This window comes from Bubalus kerabau, chromosome 7, assembly GCF_029407905.1.
Source record: "Bubalus kerabau isolate K-KA32 ecotype Philippines breed swamp buffalo chromosome 7, PCC_UOA_SB_1v2, whole genome shotgun sequence".
Lineage (NCBI taxonomy): Eukaryota > Metazoa > Chordata > Mammalia > Artiodactyla > Bovidae > Bubalus > Bubalus kerabau.
Genome location: NC_073630.1, coordinates 7,039,181 through 7,058,106, shown reverse-complemented (window position 1 = coordinate 7,058,106; position 18,926 = coordinate 7,039,181). Strand labels below are relative to the sequence as shown.

General features: G+C 38.3%; 1 protein-coding gene across 3 annotated transcripts; it reads left to right on the top strand.

The window, feature by feature from the left end:
• The first annotated feature begins 5,993 nt into the window (after positions 1-5,993).
• On the top strand, positions 5,994-18,788 carry EXOSC9 (exosome component 9). 3 transcript variants are annotated; one of them, XM_055587578.1, is made up of 12 exons: positions 5,997-6,185; positions 6,502-6,596; positions 7,240-7,359; positions 7,478-7,580; positions 8,492-8,629; positions 10,858-10,940; positions 13,773-13,905; positions 14,889-14,977; positions 15,637-15,783; positions 16,370-16,554; positions 18,237-18,315; positions 18,641-18,788. In XM_055587578.1, the coding sequence occupies exons 1-12, from the start codon at positions 6,120-6,122 to the stop codon at positions 18,723-18,725; spliced, it is 1,323 nt and encodes a 440-aa protein (XP_055443553.1). In that variant the 5' UTR covers positions 5,997-6,119; the 3' UTR covers positions 18,726-18,788. The 3 variants fall into 3 exon arrangements, with proteins under 3 accessions (XP_055443556.1, XP_055443555.1, XP_055443553.1); XM_055587580.1 differs by lacking the exon at positions 18,237-18,315 and having other exon boundaries at positions 5,995-6,185; XM_055587581.1 differs by lacking the exons at positions 13,773-13,905; positions 14,889-14,977 and having other exon boundaries at positions 5,994-6,185.
• The last annotated feature ends 138 nt before the right edge of the window (positions 18,789-18,926 follow it).

Here is an 18,926-nt window from a genome sequence, read left to right as displayed (position 1 = left end):
CCTTTGCCAACCAATACTTTTAGCTATGTGCTTGGATGAGATCATTAGATAGCATCATTGACTCAATGAACATGAAGTTGAGAAAACTCCAGGAAGAGGACAGAGGAGCCTGGGGTGCTGTAGTCCATGGGATTGCAAAGAGTTGGACAGGACTTGGAGACTGAACAACAACAGCAACTATGTATCTTCACACTGCAAAGAAAAATATTCAGGTAAAAATTGCTTTGTGAATACTATGACTCCCCATAACAATATAGCTTATGATGAACATAAGCATCTTCCTTTAAGAAAACTTGGCATATAAAACTAGAGATAGAAATTAATACATATGTGAATAAATAAGGCAAACTATAATAGTTTAGAGTGGCCAGATTTTGTTTAAAAATATAGGATGCCCAGTTACATTTGGATTTTAGATACACAACAAAGAATTTTTTTTTCAGTATAAGTATGCCCTATACAAATATTTGGAAAACAAATTGGACATGGGCTTCCCTGGTGGCTCAGAGGTTAAAGCATCTGCCCCCAATGCAGGAGACCCGGGTTTGATCCCTGGATTGGGAAGATCCCCTGGAGAAGGAAATGGTAACCCACTCCAGTATTCTTGTCTAGAGAATCCCATGGACAGAGAAGCCTGGTAGGCTACAGTCCATGGGGTTGCAAAGAGTTGGACACAACTCAGTGACTTCACTTCACTTCCCTGGTGGTTCAGATGGTAAAAAAATCTGCCTGCAATGTGGAAAATCTAGGTTCGATCCCTGAGTTGAAACAATCCCCTGGAAAATGGAATGGTTACCCACTCCATTATTCTTGCCTGGAGAATTCCATGGAGAGAGGAGCCTGGCAGGCTATACAGTCCATGGGGTTGCAAAGAGTCAGACATGACTTTCACTTTTCCCTTTTCATAATAAACAAACAAAAAACCAAAAAACTATTGTGTGTTTGAAATTCAATTGTAACTTAGCATTCGGTATTTTATCTGGCAATCTATGTTAGTTTCCTATTGCTGCTGTTAACAAATTATTACAAACTTAATGGCTCAAAGCAACATAAAATTTATTATCTTACAGTTTTGTAAGTTGTTTTGGAGGTAAGAAATCTAAAATATGTCCCCAAGGCCACTTTCATTTTGGAAAGGAGGCTCTAGAGGAAAATCCATTTTCTTGCCTATTCCAGCTTCTAGTGGCTTGCCCACATTGCTTGGTTTGCACACACTCCTCAATCTTTAAAGCCAGAAGCATTTTCCTACAGATTTTTATCAACGAGTATGAATCTTATTTTTGTAGAAGAGAATGAGTCAAAGGACTTCAGTCACATGCCTGAGACAGAGCCATATGCATAATTTTCTTTGGCCTAGGATTACCCATGTATTACAGTAGTCTGAGTGCACTGAAAATCAACAGGTCCCCTGCATCTCTTCCCCCTCATTTTGTTGCATTTATGACAAGCTGAAGACTTAATTCCTCTGAACATATACAAGAGCTTAATAATAACAGAAGAGATAGATTCCTGGCATAGTGAACGATAAGAATGGAAGCAGAAACTCTTTCAATTATTCAATAGAAACGAGAACAAAACTTGATAAGCTCAAGGTTTTTATTACATGAAGTAAAAAATATGGAAGGAAAGCATATACTACATGTGACTTATTAGTGTTCAACTGTTGTTGTCTTAATCCATTCAAGCTGCTATAACCAAAATACTGCAGACTGGGTGGCTTATAAACAACAGAAATTTATTTTTCATAGTTCAGGAGACTGGAAGCCTGAGATCAGTGTGCCACCATGGCCACCATGCCACCCTGATGGTTGTGCCACCATCTCCTTCAAGTTGCAGAGTTCTTGTAGTATCCTCACATGGTGGAAAGAACCAGGGAGCTTTGTGGGACCTCTGTAATAAGGGCACTAATTTCATTCAGGAGGGCGCCACCCTCACCTCATCTCCCAAAGGCCCCACCTTCAACCACTATCAACTTTGGGGATTACCATTTCAACATATAAATCTGGCTAGACACAACCATTCACACTATAGGAGTTGTCAAGGCATAACATCTTTTCAGATGTTGATCATGTAGCTTCCTGTTTGAATCTTGAAAAACAGCAAAACAAATATCTCTGATAAAATGTTTGAACGCCAAAATTCCTTTAAATAAAGAAATAGTAAAATGTGTCAGAACAAGAAAATATATTGCTTTTAACTCTTTCTGATCATAAAAGCTACTCACATGCCTTACAGAGGATTTGGGAAATTCATAAAGAAAAAAATTCAAAAGGAAAAAAAAATTTTCCCCAAATCCCATTATGTAGAAATAATCATCATAACATTTTGCATTATTTCTTTCCATGATAATTTATAGAAAACCAATTTCTATATAGGCAAATTGCATAGCAGATGTATTATATTATACAGTAAATAAAGGGTAAGTTTCCATTTGTTTATTCTGAGATCTGCCCATTGGTTTCTTTCACCAGATGTGCTATGAAACAGGCCTTTCATCCACTTCTTCACAAGGTACTCCACCAGTCTCAGTGGGTGCTATAAAGGTTAATACAACATGGCTATCTTTATACACTTCTAATAGAAGTATATGTGGTCAGTATTCTTTTGGACACATTTAACAAAAGACCAAGTCAAATGTATTGACTCACAACTGGGAAGTCCAAAAATTGGTACAAGCTACTTCTACATAAAGGATCTACTTTTCTCTCTCTTCTAGAGAATATCTTCAAACAGGTTCTCTCCCTGTGGTGGCAAGATGGCCCCTCATAGTTCTAGACTTTCATGAACCTTAGTGTTTATAATCCTAGAGAAGGAAAGACCTACTCTCTCTCAGAGTTCACATGTTCAAGACTGATGGAGGAACTTTTTTGGCCCGGCCTGGGTGTACAGTCAATGAGGAGAGAGGGGATGGGGTTCCACAATTAGCAGGGCCTGATCACACCCATGCCTGCTATTAACAATAACACCAGAATCACCTAGGGTCAGGAAAACGCACTTTACCAAGAAACAGAAGAATGCTGATCAGACAAAGCAACAGATGTCCAATAAAGAGGAGAGAAGATCTATACTGAAAGATTTTGTTGAAAACCAGGTTATATATAGATGGATCATCTAGGTCAAAATACTGACTCAAACTGATTCTTTTTAAGGAGCAGAATGTACAACATTATCTGAATCTCTTCTCAAATTACAAAGGAATTTCCTCCTGAAAGCAAACAAATATATTCTTTGGGCATTTCAAAAATTTCTTACTAAAAACAAGGTTATGAAGTAAATATATTTTATTATGGTATGTGGACGGGGGTGGAAATGGCTTATACACCTTTGGATTGACTCCAATAAAAGGCAAATGCTCAAGTGCTAAAATTACAATCCTGTTATAGTTAAGAAGGAAGGAATGATGGAAATGATATAAAAGTGGAAGGTGCACAGGGGAAAGGTAGGTAAGCATAGGCAAAGTATTCAAGCAGCAATCTCAGAATAGCAATCAGACATGGCATATTGGGGCAGTTTCATGCAAAGCCTTGCCAAATCAAAAAAGGAAGGAAACTAACAATTTGAATAGCTATTATGTCAAAAACATGTCAGAGGCTTTCATTCAGATCACTTAACACAAAGCAATTGTTTCCAACCTAAAGACACAGAAGCTGAAGCTCAGAAGGATTATTTAATTCACCTAGAGTTCATTTGATCTGAAGTTTATTTGAAGTCAAAGTCCATTCTTTTTCTACCACCAAGTTGTTTTCCAGGAAAGGATAGACTATTTCAGTAAAGGCCTATATCCTTTCTGACAAGAAAGAGAAATTACCAAATGCCCACTAAAATACCCAAAGATTTAAATGATATATTTAGTAGCTAGGAGTTCTGTTGCAAAACTATAAACATGAACTGTGTTGTTAAAGAACTTAAATGACCTATATCCTGCAATTGCCTTGCCCCTTTTAAAAAATCAGTCAGCTATCTGAATGTGTGGCTATAAGATCTGTTCAATTCCCTTCTTCACAATTTCTGTCTCCAAACAATGTCAAGCTCCTCCTTACCTCAGTCTTGGTTCACATAGGTCCTTCTTTTTGAAAGACTTTTTCTCTCCTGCAGATGATATTCTGGCTGATCTTTCTCATCATGAATGATTTACTTAACTCAGATGTCACCTCTACATAGTGACCTCTTCCAGCACCTAGCCCTATTAAAACAGACTCCTCAGATAACATTTAGTATGTGAAACTGTTTTATTTGTATATGTTTTAATTGTTTATCTCCTCCAAAGAGGATATACATTTTTTTAAGGGTCAGGAGCTTGTCCACCCTGTTTATCCCAGCTCTTGAATTATTCTTAGGACACAAGAAGCTCTCACAAGTAATACAAGTAATTAATTGAGTACACCTATTACAAGTGGTATAAACTGAGACTATCACTGTTAGGGAAACACACTTGAGAGGAGACAGAAGTGGAATGGAGCCTGTGTAGGAGTTACATTGCCTATTACTAAAGCAAATAAAACAACAATAATATGTGAATACTAGTGCCCAATTCCAAGCCAGGCCCTGTTCTAAGCATTTGACATGTGCTAAACTGTTTTTCTCATAATCAATAAGTTTATCATTGCTATTTTGCAGATGAGTAAAAGTGAAATATATAGGCTACATTGGTGAAGGTCACAGAACAATTAAAGGGCAGAATCAGAATCTGGGCTCAGTGTGGAATTAATTCCTGCTTTTAACTACAGATGGTCCTGGTCTACAATGGTTCCACTTTCAGTTTTTCCATGGCTTGAAAGCAATATGTAGAAACCATACTTAAGAGTTTTGATCTTTTTCCCAGGCAATGGATATGTAGTCCGATACTCTATGGTCATGTCGAATACTGGTGGCAACCACAGCTCCCTTAGTCATCCAGGAGTCCACCTAAAATGCAGGAAAACCTGGGTTTGATTCCTGGGTCAGGAAAACCCCTGGAAAATGAAATGGCAATCCACTCCAGTTTTCTTGCCTGGGAAATCCCACAGACAGATGAGTTTGGCTGGCTACTGTCCATGGGGTCACAAGAGTTGGGCACGACTTAGTGACCAAACCACCACCAAACAACTGATACAACCGTTCCGTACCCATACATCTACTCTGCTTTTCACATTCAGGACAATATTCAGTAAATTACACGTAATATTTAACACTTTATTATAAAGTAGTCTTTGTGTTGGATGACTTTGCACAACTGTAGGCTAATGTAGGTGTTATGAGCAAAGTTTAAGGCAGGCTGGGCTAAGCCATGACATTCTTAGGTTAGGTGTATTAATGTATTTTCGACTTAACATGGCTTTATCTGCACATAACTCTACCCTAAGTGGAGGAAGATCTGCACTTCTTGATTCTGCCTCTCCCCAAAAGCCAAGTGGTTGGCAGGCGAACACACTAAAAGTCCTCTACGCCTGTATAAAAGGAGGTTAATACCTTAAAATAACTGGGGAGACTGTAAGAAATAAACAGAAAATTTTGTTTCAGTCAATGGTCGGTATAACACGATTAGTTACAAACTGCGAATATTCTCAATTCTTGTCAGCTTTTCAAGGCTTACGAGGTTACACGGTCAGCCGGTAATGCCCTAATTCACCATTTCAACTTTCTTCCTTCCCCTACTCTTCACTTAACGGCGTTTCTCCAATGAATGTGCAGCAAACTCTGCCTCTGCAGCTTTTTAGTAGCCACATCTCAACCTCCTCATCTGTAAAGTAGCAATACCTTCTAGTCTACTCCGCTAGAACTGAAGATAGAAGTGTAGAAGTGTGAGAGTGCTCTACTGATATTAATTTCTATCATTGGTGGTTTTGTCGGGGTCCTTTTCTGCTTACTTTGTATTAAAAGAAACAGATCTTTCCGGTTTTCTCTGAATTCCGCCTCTTGCTTCTCCAGTCAGCAGGAAGAGTTCAGTCAGGATGGCGTAACTTTGCTTGGAGCCTGCGCACTAGCGACGCCCCGCTAGCATCTGCTTTCCCAGCTTCAGCCACCGCGCTTTGATGACGTCAATCCTCTGCGCCGCGGTGCGAGCTTGGGCGCGCGGGAAGAGGTTCGAGTTCTGTTTTCCCTGCGGATTCCAGTACTTGTTGGTCTCCTGATTCGACAGCATGAAGGAGACGCCACTGTCAAACTGCGAGCGCCGCTTTCTACTCCGCGCCATTGAAGAGAAGAAGGTAAACTGGGAATTTAGCGCTGCGTCAGCGGTTGGGTTGCAGGCGGCTCGCAGCCTTCCGGCTCTCGTAGGCCCGGGGAGCCCCAGGAGGAGCCGCCGGTGCTTCCCCAAGCCCCCAGTATTTATGTGGCTCAGATGGGGTCTTTTCAAGGCTCGGGTCATGCCAGCGACTGTCAGTACCCGGGCACTTAGTTTCCATTCTCCTATATGGAGTAGTTAGTATCACACTTACCTCTAAGTCCTTAGCCCGGGGCCTGCCTAGCAAAGAGTAATAGATATTTGTATTAGGAATAAACGAATGAATGTTCTGCTTACAGCGGCTGGATGGCAGACAAACCTATGATTATAGGAACATCAAGATTTCATTTGGAACAGATTATGGGTGCTGCATTGTGGAGCTTGGGAAAACAAGGTAACAATTCAAATTAGGTATAAGCTCAATAGGGAGAAATTTAAAAGAACTTTATTGGCTGAGTTTACAAAGCAGATAAGAAGTCTGAACAGTATTTTGTTTAGCTGCCCCAAATTAGTATATTTTCTTTAGTGTAGGACTTTAGTTTTATAACTACACTTTACATTTTTAATCATGAATGTATTTTCTGTCAACACGAGCCACACATGGTTGTTTCTGATCTCTGAATCATATATGCAGCCAGCAGTGATTGCACTGAATTTGTTCCTTACATTTGTTGTCATTGAGAAGGGCCTACTTTCCTTCTTTTCCCGAGTGACATGAGAATTTGATTTTTAATGTTCATTTGGAAGTTGTGGAGATAGTGGCCAGATAATGTTGGTGAACTATGCCATATGAAAACTTAAGGTGTCTCAAGGCTGCATGTCCGATTGTATCACTAAATATTTGTGAAAAGAGGAGTAATGGTCATTGACGCTTAAAAATCTGTGGAATACTAAATATTGTAATAGATGTTTTGGGGTATGCCTATATATGTTTTATTTCTGTATGTATTCTACTACTGTACTTTGTGTGTAATTTCAACCATAGGGATATATCATACTGAATATTTAGTTAACAGATTTGCACTTTATTTTTGCAGAGTTCTTGGACAGGTTTCCTGTGAACTTGTTTCTCCAAAACTCAATAGGGCAACAGAAGGTATTCTTTTTTTTAACCTTGAACTCTCTCAGATGGCTGCCCCAGCTTTTGAACCTGGCAGGTATTTAAATCTTTTTTTAAAAAACTGCTTTAACCAGAGGAAAGCCTAACAGGGATGATCTATTGTTTTAATGCCTGGTATTACATTTCATGACATTAGCCCTTTCCTGTTTTCACAGGCAGTCAGATCTCTTGGTGAAGTTGAATCGCCTCTTGGAAAGATGTCTAAGAAATTCGAAGTGTATAGACACTGAATCTCTCTGTGTTGTTGCTGGTGAAAAGGTGGGCAATATACCCAAAATTCTTAATCTTGGGATAAGTGCTGTTGATTTGTGGATCTCTCTACCTGTACTTTCATTGTCAGAGCTTCAGTTAATTCAGTTTTCTGGTTCACTTCAGATGTTACGGAGTGCTGTCTATAGAACTTTCTATAGAATCTCTCTTTGGAGGGACAAAAAACATTGGTGAAAATAGCAGCTTAGATTTGTATACAAATTCTTTATTCAAAGAACTTGTGGTTTTTACGTATTCTTATGTCTGTTTCTTATGTTATAAGTGAGTTGATGGAAGCAGGTAATATTCTCCTTTTTTACGGATGAAGAACTAAAGATCTGATTAAATCCTTGATTTGGATAAGTTCATTGACCCACACAGGCCTCATAGTGAGTCACTGGTAGTCTGACATTGGAAATATTACTGTCAACATAGTGTGCTGCTTAATAATATTAAAACTTCATTCTTGATTAAGGTATTTTAACCATCTTTTTGGCTTCAGAGAAGTCACTTTAATCTTTCCACATTACATACTTGAATATTATACTTCCTGTACTTGTAAGGTTATCATAAATATTGTCCAGGAACCTAAGTGTTTGAGTTTTTTAAGTTAGGAGACAATAAAAATACATTAGTCTTGGGAGTTAGGGAAATCTTAGTACTAAACATAAGGGTGGTTCTGTTCAGTTGGAGTATATATTTTACTGTTGTCAAATGACTCATAGAAAGGTGAACTATTGGTATTTCAGGTGTTGGTCTGGATTAATACTTTTCTAAATTTGTTTTTACTGGTACATTGGAAGGAATAAAGGCATGTTTTAACAGCAAGAGAAAAATTTGCACACAGTGTTATCTTTCTTTATAAATAATCTGTGCTTGTGACCATTTAGGATTTATTTTTGTTTTAAATTCACATTTAGGTTTGGCAAATACGTGTGGACCTACATTTATTAAATCATGATGGAAATATTATCGATGCTGCCAGCATTGCTGCAATTGTAGCCTTATGTCACTTCCGAAGGCCTGATGTCTCTGTCCAAGGAGATGAAGTAACATTGGTAAGCTCCCGTGATGTGAGCCAGGCTCCTTCTTAAGAATGAATGATGTGCAGGACAACTTGTTTTTAATGAAGTTTTGTTGTAAATGGCAATTAGATATGTTCTAAAATTTGTTCACAAGGCAAAAACTACATGTGCTCATAATTGCCCTTGAAATCTCTTAAATCTCCTATACAGAAGTTTTGTCGATGGAAGTACAGGCTGTCTTGATGTTCTAGAATAGAACTAGACTGGATTGAGCATTAGATAAAGTGGCTGGCTTATGCTTAGGGGGTGTGTGAGAAATATACAGTTGTCAGTATTTTCACAGGGAGATGCTTTTTCTTATTCTGTGGCAAAAGCCATCAGAAGCTCCTGGAACGATTGTTAAAACATATTGCTAGTGTCCACCCTCAGAGTAGGATGGGGATAGGATGTATGACTTTGTACTTCTAACAGTGTTCCCAGGTGATACTGATGGTGGTGGTATAAGGATCACATTTCAAAAATCGTGGACTTAGACTGTTTCCATTGTCCTTTTTTGTGTGTACAGAGTATCTCAATTTCAATTTATATAAATTATGTGCTAGGACAGTGAAAGTGCACTGTGGTGATAGTTTGATTTTTTGAATTTGCAAAAGGAAACATCAGATGCCCAGATTCTCTAAGCTGTCATTTATGATGCTATTTTTAGGAATTAAGTTGGAGCAGACTCTTGAAAGACAGAGATGTAGACAAAGTTTTGTTAACAATGGAGATGTTGCTTTAGAGAAGGGAATTGGTATAAGGAAGTAAGAAAGTACAGTATGATTAGTAGGCAAAAAAGACACTTATTAAAAAATGACTTCCCTGGTGGCTGGGTGGTGAAGAATCTGCCTGCCAGTGCAGGAGACACAGGTTCGATCCCTGATCCAAGAATATCTCACAGGCCACGGAGCACCTCAGCCCCCGAGCCACAGACACTGAGCCAGCGCTCTGGGGCCAATAAGCTGCAGCTGCTGAGCCCACACGCTGCAGCTCCTGATGCTTGCTCGCCTAGAGCCTGTGCTCTGCAACATGAGAAGCCACCACAGCGACAACCCCACACAACCAGAGAGTAACCCCTGAAAAGCCCATGCAGCAACAAAGACCCAGCACAGCCCAAACTAAGTAAATTAATTATTCATTAAAAAAGATACTCAACAGATATTGATGGTGGTAAAGTGGTACAGCCATGTTGGAAGAGTTTGGCAGTTTCTTAAAAAGTTAAGTGTAAACTTAATACAGCCCACCAATTCTATCCCTAAGAGTGTACTCAAAGAGAATGAAAGTATGCATTCACTCAAAGACTTCTATGTGACTGTTCATAGCAACACTGTTTGCTATAGGCAAAAACTGGAAACTGTCCAAATGTTCACCAACTAGTGAATGGAAAAGCAAAGTGTGGTATATCTACACAGTGGAATATTATTTCACAGCAAAAAGGACCAAGCTGCTGATATCATGTATACTTCAAGGTGGATGAAACAGGCTCAGTTGAAAGGAGGCAGATGCAGGAGATGGAAAATTGATTCCACTTACATGAAATGCCCAGAAAAGGCAGATTCCTAGAGACAAAGTAAATCAGTGGTTGCTTTGACCTGGGAGTGAGGGTGATCAACTTCAGACATGCTAAAGGGATTTGAGGTGAGTAATGAGAATGTTTGAAAAAAAACTGGATTTTGGTGATAATTACACAACTATGATGTTGAAGTTGAAGCTTCAATACTTTGGCTACCTGATGCATAGAACTGACTGATTGGAAAAGACTCTGATGCTGGGAAAGATTGAAAGTGGGAGGAGAAGGGGACGACAGAGGATGAGATGGTTGGATGGCATCACTGACTCAATGGACATGAGTTTGGGTAAACTCTGCGAGTTGGTGATGGACAGGGAGGCCTGGCGTGCTGCAGTCCATGGGGTCAAAGAGTCGGACACAACTGAGCAACTGAATTGAACTGAACTGATATATTTATTAGAAAGTGGATTATTTACTAACAATTAGTGGACTCTATGGTATGTAAATTATACCTCAATAAACCTTTTTGACAAATACGTAAAGTTATAAGAAAGGTGAATGGCAAAGTCAAACAGGTAATTGCAAAAGAAGTTATTTAGGTACTCAGGATTAAAGGGATTTCATCTTTTACCTTAATATTTGATGTACAAGATGATTTTTTTGTATGTTTATAACTTAGGGACTGTAATTATTGAAACTTATTTTCAAACAGTATACACTTGAAGAACGTGATCCTGTACCATTGAGCATCCATCACATGCCCATTTGTGTCAGTTTCGCCTTCTTCCAGCAAGGGTAAGTCTCATCCTTATCATGGCCAAAATTATTAATGAAGCTAGAAATTTTTTGTTCCATTCAAATATGCCATAGGCAAATGAACAAATCCTTCCTTTAATATTAAAGTACTTTATAATTCTTCTCTTTCTTTGTAAGAGCATTAGTTGACAAACGCTCAGTACTGAGAGTTTCCTCAACAGAAGTGATAAACTCTCCTCTAACGAAGAGACTTGACGTTTTTCTTTTCATGGATTACTTAGAAATTTATGAGTTTACCACAACATGTTAGTGTATCTTTCCTAGATACAGATATTAGGTTCTATTTGGAGCGTGGGTGAGACTTACTGTGGATTAATGGAAGAAGACTTCGGAGTATATTTGAGGAGCATAATAGATGGAATAGTTATAGGATAAGAGCAGGTCACAAGGGGGAATGGTTCACAGATGAGTAAAAATCTAGGTTCCTTTAGCTCTCCAGCAGTTTCTTCACAACTCACTGCTAATTCCTCCTACAACAGAAAACCTGAAATCTTAGGTCCTTTAAATGGTGTTTAGGTGCCTTTAAATGAAAACTTGAGCCTTAAGTCTCTTTAGAAACAAAGGTATAAATATTTTAGCAATTTTATAACTGAGAATTGGAGAAAAGCTTTCATCTTTCAGTCACTGAATTTTATTAAAGGGAAATAGCACTGTCCAGTAGAGTTACTACATAAGCCATATATGTAGGTTTAGTAGCCACATTAAAAGTAAAAAGAAACAGGTAAAATTAATTTTTATATAGTTTATTTTACTTAGTATATCTAAAATATTATTTTAATATGTGATCAGTATCTTAAAAATTATTCCTGAGATATTTTGCATTTTTTTAATGAGCAATAAGCAGAATCTGAAAGAATTTCAAAGTACAGAATATTAGGGAAGCTTTAAAATTAACCAAATTAATGTTTTAATAATTCTGTTGTCTCTTCACAGTGAAGTGACTCAAATTCATAGGCTCAGACCTGCATACACTCTCTTGACGTTATTATAGTGCTGGCTTTTACAAATGGTGTGATTAGATTGATACTTCTCTGTCCATGGAATTTTCCAGGCACAAATACTGAAGTGAGTTGCCATTTCCTTCTCCAGGGGATCTTCCTGATTCTTCCTGACCCAGGGATTGAACCCATGCCTCCTGCATTGGCAGGCGGAGTGGATCAGTGGTAAAGAAGGTGCCTGCAGTGCAGGAGATGTGGGTTCAGTCCCTGGGTTGAGAAGATTCCCCTGGAGTAGGAAATGGCAACCCACTCCAGTATTCTTGCCTGGGAAATCCCATGAACAGAGGAGCTGTGTGGGCTACAGCTCATGTCAGACATGACTTGGCTGAACAATAACAAATCTTTTTAAAATATCCATTATCTTAAAACTGACACAGAATGGGAGAAATAGTAGCAAACCTGACAAATGATTAATTTCCAGAATATACAAGCGGCTCATTCAGCTCAATGGAGAAGGCAATGGCACCCCACTCCAGTACTCTTGCCTGGAAAATCCCATGGACGGAGGAGCCTGGTGGGCTGCAGTCCATGGGGTTGCCAAGAGTCGGACACGACTGAGCAACTTCACTTTCACTTTTCACTTTCATGCATTGGACAAGGAAATGACAACCCACTCCAGTGTTCTTGCCTGGAGAATCCCAGGGGCGCAGGAGCCTGGTGGGCTGCCGTCTCTGGGGTTGCGCAGAGTCGGACACGACTGTAGCAGCTTAGCAGCAGCAGCAGCATTCAGCTCAATACCAGAAAAACAAACAACCCAATCAAAACGTTGGCAGAAAATCTGAACAGATGTTGCTCCAGAGAAGACATACACATGGTGTATAAACACATAAAAAAAGATGTTCAGCATTGCTCATTACTATACACATAGTGTATAAACCCATGGAAAGATGCTCAACATTGCTCATTACCAGAGAAATGCAAATCAAAACTACAGTGAGGTATCACCTCACACCAGTCAGAATGGCCATCATGAAAAAATCTAAAGACAATAAATGCTGGAAAAGGTATGGAGAAGAGGGAACCCTTTTGCACTGGTGGTGGGAATGCAAATTGATACAACTACTGTAGTATGGAATTTCCTTAAAAAATGAGGAATAAAACCACCACATAACCCAGCAATCGCATTACTGGGCATATATATATATATATTTATATATATAAGTATACCCTGAGAAAACTATAATTGAGAAAGACATTATGTACTCCAGTGTCATCACAGCACTATTTCCAATAGCCGGGACATGGAAGCAACCTGGATGATTATTGACAGATGAATGGATAAAGAGGCTGTGGTACATATACACAATGGAATGTTACTCAGTCATAAAAAGGAAAAACATTTAACTCAATTCTAATGAGGTGGATGAACCTAGAGCCTATTACACAGGGTGAACTAAGTCAGAAAGAGAAAGACAAATGTATATTAACACATACATATGGAATCTAGAAGGATGGTACTGATGAACCTATCTGCAGGGCAGTAATGGAGATGCAGACACAGACAACAGACTTGACACAGGGAAGGAGGGAGGGGACAAATTGAGAGTGGCTTTGAAACATATACTTAACCATACGTAAAATTAGACAGCCAGTGGACACTTGTGTATGACGCAGGGAGCTCAAATCTGGTGCTCTGACAATCTAGAGGGGTGGGATGGGCTGGGAGGTGGGAGGGAGGGGACATAGGCATACCTATGGCTGATACATGGTTGATAAATGGTAGAAACCAACACAGTAAAGAATTATCCAATTTAAAAAAATTGACAAGCACTCAGTATCATGTTTGTTCAGGTACATTGAACATTCATTTCAGAACATATTTATTGGTGGATCCCAGTGAACGAGAAGAACGTGTAATGGATGGCTTGCTGGTGATTGCCATGAATAAGCATCGAGAGATTTGTACCATCCAGTCCAGTGGTGGGATAATGCTGCTAAAAGATCAAGTCAGTATTTTGATTGATGTTCCATTAAGAATAGGTCTCATTTTTAGAAGCTTTTTCTTGATTTTTGTGTAAAATCCAACAGGTATTTTCCGTGATTGATCCTAGGCTCTGTTAGGCTCTGGTTTCATGACTATCCTTATGCTCTGTTGTCCTTATTGCTACAAGGGGTCCTTCCTGCCTTCCTCCCTGGTGTGTTGCGCTCCACAGTCTAACCCCTCTACATAGATACTCTTCTTCCCAGTGAGGAAAGGGATTTATATCCCTATTTTTTTTAAAGTGTAGTAAAGTAGATTTAGGTATAAATTTTACTTTTGAGATTTGGGTACAGTGGGCAGAAATTCTCAAATCCAGCTGCATATAAGGTTCATGTGGGGGCTTTTAGAAAATAGATTGCTGCGTAGCACATGGTGCAGCTGGTTAGGAGCACAAAGGCTACTGGTTGGAATTCCAGCTCTGCCTTACACTAACTGACCTTTGGCAGATTATTTCATCTTTTTGTGCTTCAGTCTCTTTATCTGTAAAATAGGAAGTAGTCTTAATGTCAGCACCTTCTTGTTAGAATGTAAGGATCAATATGGATACTTTGGACTGTGTAGCATAAATTAAATATATAGTAAATGTTATTTCCAGAGATTCTGAACCACTGGTCCCTGAGGCCTGGGAGTCTGCTTTATGAAAGCTTCTGAGGGGACACTTTGCAGCTCTGTCTTGAGCAGAGATAGGGATCACTCACAGAAAGGAAGTGAGTGTACATGTGGCCTTTTTAGTGGTATCTTACATTGTCATAAAAAAGTTTTCCAGTCAGTTCCCTTAATTAAAAGTCTCTTACATCTTGCCTTAATTTGTGTTTTTATATTATTTTCTAATTTGGAAAAAAAGGCTTAAATTGCAAAGGTAGAAAAACTAATCTTATGTTTTAGTTTTGCTAAAGAAAACTCTTTGATTTGTTGTCTTTAAATAATAGCATTCACTTTTATAAATAGGTTTTGAGATGTAGTAAAATAGCTGGTGTGAAAGTAGTGGAAATTACAGAGCTAATACAAAAAGCTTTGGAGAACGACCAGAAAGTTAGGTAAGTTTAATTTTTTTTAGAATTGAATGGTCTTGTTATAAATTTTTCTGTTAACAACTTTTCTTGCACAAGCATAACCATACAATTTTTACACTCAAATCTTTCCTTCTCTAATAGTCTCAGTTGAATATAGTACTTAATGTTTTTGAAAGTTGATCAAACTGTTTATTGTATTGCATTCCATTTAAGCATAATCTGTACTGAAAAGCCACACAATGCTTTTCTTTTTTAAAAAAAATAACATTTTGTTAGGAAAAAGAATCTGGTAACTTACACTAACAGAACACAAGCTGGGGTTGATGCCCATCTCTTCTTACTCTGTGACATTAAGCGATAGCTGTGTCTTGGCACTTCAGTGTCTGCTGTGGTCTGGGAGGTTACTGCCTACCTGGTGGGGCTGGTTTGAGGTTTGGAGAATAATATACTTCAAGCACATAGCACATGCTTGGCACGTGGTTTAAGAAATGGTTAATTATAGTAGCTTTCTATTATCTCACTTGATAGGCCAAATAAATGGGTGAGATTAAGTTAGTCAAATAATTTCTCATCCAATGTCTCATCTATCAAAAGGATAAAATAGTTAACTTTTTTTTCCTTCCTGTCTTCTCTTCCATCTCATTCTCCCTTTCCCTCCCCACTCCCTAAAAAAATCCACATAGGAAAGAAGGTGGAAAGTTTGGCTTTGCAGAATCTATGGCAAATCAAAGGATTACAGCATTTAAAATGGAAAAGGCCCCTATTGATACCTCCGATGTGGAAGAGAAAGCAGAAGAAATCATTTCTGAAGCTGAACCTCCTTCAGAAGTGTATCTTTACTGGGTGATTTTTTTTCTCAGTAAAAACAAGATTTATAATACTTGTGGCATGATTAGGGCTGTGTGAAGTGCGTGCATACTGAAATTTTTTTCTGAAAACACTGTTAGAAAAAAACATTTACAAGACAAGATAGTGATGAGGTAAATTGATGGTGTAACATCTACCTTCTCTTCAACTATCCTCAGAAATCAGAAAATTTTATATTCTAACAACTTTCAGTGTTTTATTTTCCTTTTGGAAAAATTCTTGAATCTCAGTGACATAGTCAAACACTATATATACATCATTACATTGTTTTTAAAGTTGATTCATTTACCAAATTTATTACTACAACTGAAATGTTCCAAGCCAGTGTGTGTGTCTTGATATTTGTCACCCATTGTGTCCATAAAATCTTAACTTGAGTTACACATTTTTTTCTTCATTCTTCAGCCATCCGTAGTATAGCCTTTAATAATTTTTCTAAGAATTTGAGGTGAACTTCAGACTTAACAGAAGAGAACTTTCATTCCAATTGTTTTCAGCACTGCATCAAATAGCAGTATATTTGTTATTCAGTTTTCTTAACTTGCTAAGTGTTTCTAAACCTGTGCTTTGGACTCCTGGGACTGCCCAAATTGGAGAGGGAATAGAAAACTCCTGGGGTCATCTTGAAGACTCTGAGAAGGAAGACGAGGATGAAGGTGGCAGTGATGAAGCTATCATTCTTGATGGTATGAAAATGGACACAGGAGTAGAAGTCTCTAATATTGGAAGCCAAGGTATGTGACACTTTATGGCTATATGTAATGTGTGTGTGTATGTATATATCTTAGGAATCTTATTTTTATATTAGCAGTTACTTATTTACAGGGACTAAATGTTAATTTAAATTTCAACTCTTGAGGCTAACTGCAATGTTAACTCCCAATTCTTTTCTAAGAATATACTTTCTTTGTAGAATGGTGGTATTCTTTGATATGTGAGGAGAGTGGCATAAAAGTGTTTTTTTTATTTTGATTATATATCTAGGCCAGTTGTAAAAGGATAAGTTTCTTAAACCTTGTTCGTGCACGCTGTTTTTTCTTTATATAGTTTCTAGTGCATGCTCAGTCGCCAAGTTGCTTCTGACTTTTAACGACCCCATTGACTGTAGCCCACCAGGCTCTGTCTGTGGGATTTCCCAGGCAAGAATACTGGAGTGGGTTGCCATTTCCTTTTCCAGGCAGTCTTCCCATCCCAGGGATCAAACCCCTATCTCCTGCATTGGCAGGTGGATTCTTTACCACTGAGTCAGCTGGGAAGCCTCAAATATAAAAAGGAAGTATCATAACATGTATTAGAATAGTGCTGTCCATACAATTTTCTGCAGTGTTAGAAATGTTGTCTACACTGTCCAGCATAGTAGCCCCTAGGCCAGTGCTGTTGAGCAGTGAAATGTGGCTTGTGTAACCAAATACTGAATTTTAATTGACATAGTTAAGTAGCCACATGGGGCTACCATAATAGAGCTGTATGAGAACCCACAACATTCTAAATGTGCATGAACAGTGGTAGTCGTAGATGTTCCTGGCATCCTGAAAGCAACAGAACTATAGAAATGGTTCTCACCTGTGGATATTTTAAGGAAAATCAAATTCTATCATGAATTATTTATGTAGACATAAAGTAGGTTGGTAGAGACCTAAAGGACAGTTACTAAATCTGGCTGAGAAAATAGTTGCACATACCTGCCTGCCTTTGAGGAAGATTATTGCCTGTAAATATTACTGAGAACCTACTGGGTATTTTGGAAGGCCCCCCCCCCCCCCCAAAAAAAAAAAAAAAATTACCCATTGATTGGGATCCTTACTCAGCTTGATACTTTTTATTTTATTTTTTTAAACTATATATGCCTTTATATATATAGGTGGCCCGCCTGCCAATGCAGGAGACCTAAGAGACGTGGGTTTGATCCCTGGGTGGGGAAGATCCACTGGAGGAGGACGTGGCAACCCACTCCAGTTTTCTTGCTTAGAGAATCCCAGGGGCAGAGGAGCCTACAAGTCCATAGGGTCACAATTGACACAACTTAGCACACACATACGAACAAAGGAAGAAATGGAAAATTGTTATGTGAATTGGAAGTGGATTTGTAGGAAATGGATTCTTCATATACTGTTTTTTTGAATTTAAATTGACACAGTTTCTGGAGGAGTTTGGCAAAAATCTTTTAGAAAGCACAAGGAATTCATTTGGCATATTGACTTGTTTCCAGATTAGTTCTATAAAAGATGGACTGTATCTATAAAATAGATAGATTTACCCCCTAACTTTTCTGTGAAAGCAGCACACATGGTTTTTCAGTACTCCAACGAAATAAACTCAGGGAAGGGAAGAACCAAACAGATCTGTAAGCCTCCAGCCAAAATGCCAACTGGGCCTCTTCTATCTGAAATCTAATTCCTCTAACATTTTCTTAAAGATGCCCCTATAGTGCTCTCAGACAGTGAAGAAGAAGAAATGATCATTTTAGAACCAGATAAGAATCCAAAGAAAATAAGGTAACAAATTTCTGATTTATTTCAAATGTGTACTCAAGACTCTTTAGAGGCTTGCTGTCTGGTTTATTGTCATCTTACCCTCTAAACAGACACCTTTTTCATTAGCTATCCAGATGTTCTATGGTTTCTCTATACATCTGCATGGGTGCCTTTCAAGGTTACAGTATTCTTTTGTCATAGTTGGTAAATATCCAACCTACTGGCAAAAGTAAAGTTTGGATCACCAAAGTAGGGGGCAGTGTAGGAAGTAAGGTTGGTAAAAACCATTTGTGGAATCAGCTCATAGTACTAATACTTTTGAAACATTAATTTACTTTGTTCACAGAACACAGACCATCAGTGCAACACAAGTAAAAGCACCAAGTAAAAAGCCAGTGAAGAAAAGAAAAAAGAAGAGAGCGGCCAATTAAAGTTCACATAGTTGTATATTTGTGTATATAACTATTAAAAAGGTATTTATTCAGTGCTAACAATCTTGAGTATTTTATTCACAAATCCATCATAAAATCTACTTCTTTATACAGTTTTTTACATTACGCTTTAAAATAAATGTCTGGAGAACTCTACAGGTTTTAAATAGCTGTCATTTTGGTAGGTCAAGTGTACTAAAA

What these genes read in the sequence shown, in the direction of transcription:
- EXOSC9 (XM_055587578.1), top strand. Translation starts at nt 6,120, where the DNA reads ATGAAGGAGACGCCACTGTCAAACTGCGAGCGCCGCTTTCTACTCCGC. An exon ending in GTGTTGTTGCTGGTGAAAAG is followed by an intron (nt 7,581 to 8,491) that starts GTGGGCAATATA and finishes ATTCACATTTAG; the next exon opens with GTTTGGCAAATACGTGTGGA. An exon ending in AAGAATCCAAAGAAAATAAG is followed by an intron (nt 18,316 to 18,640) that starts GTAACAAATTTC and finishes CTTTGTTCACAG; the next exon opens with AACACAGACCATCAGTGCAA.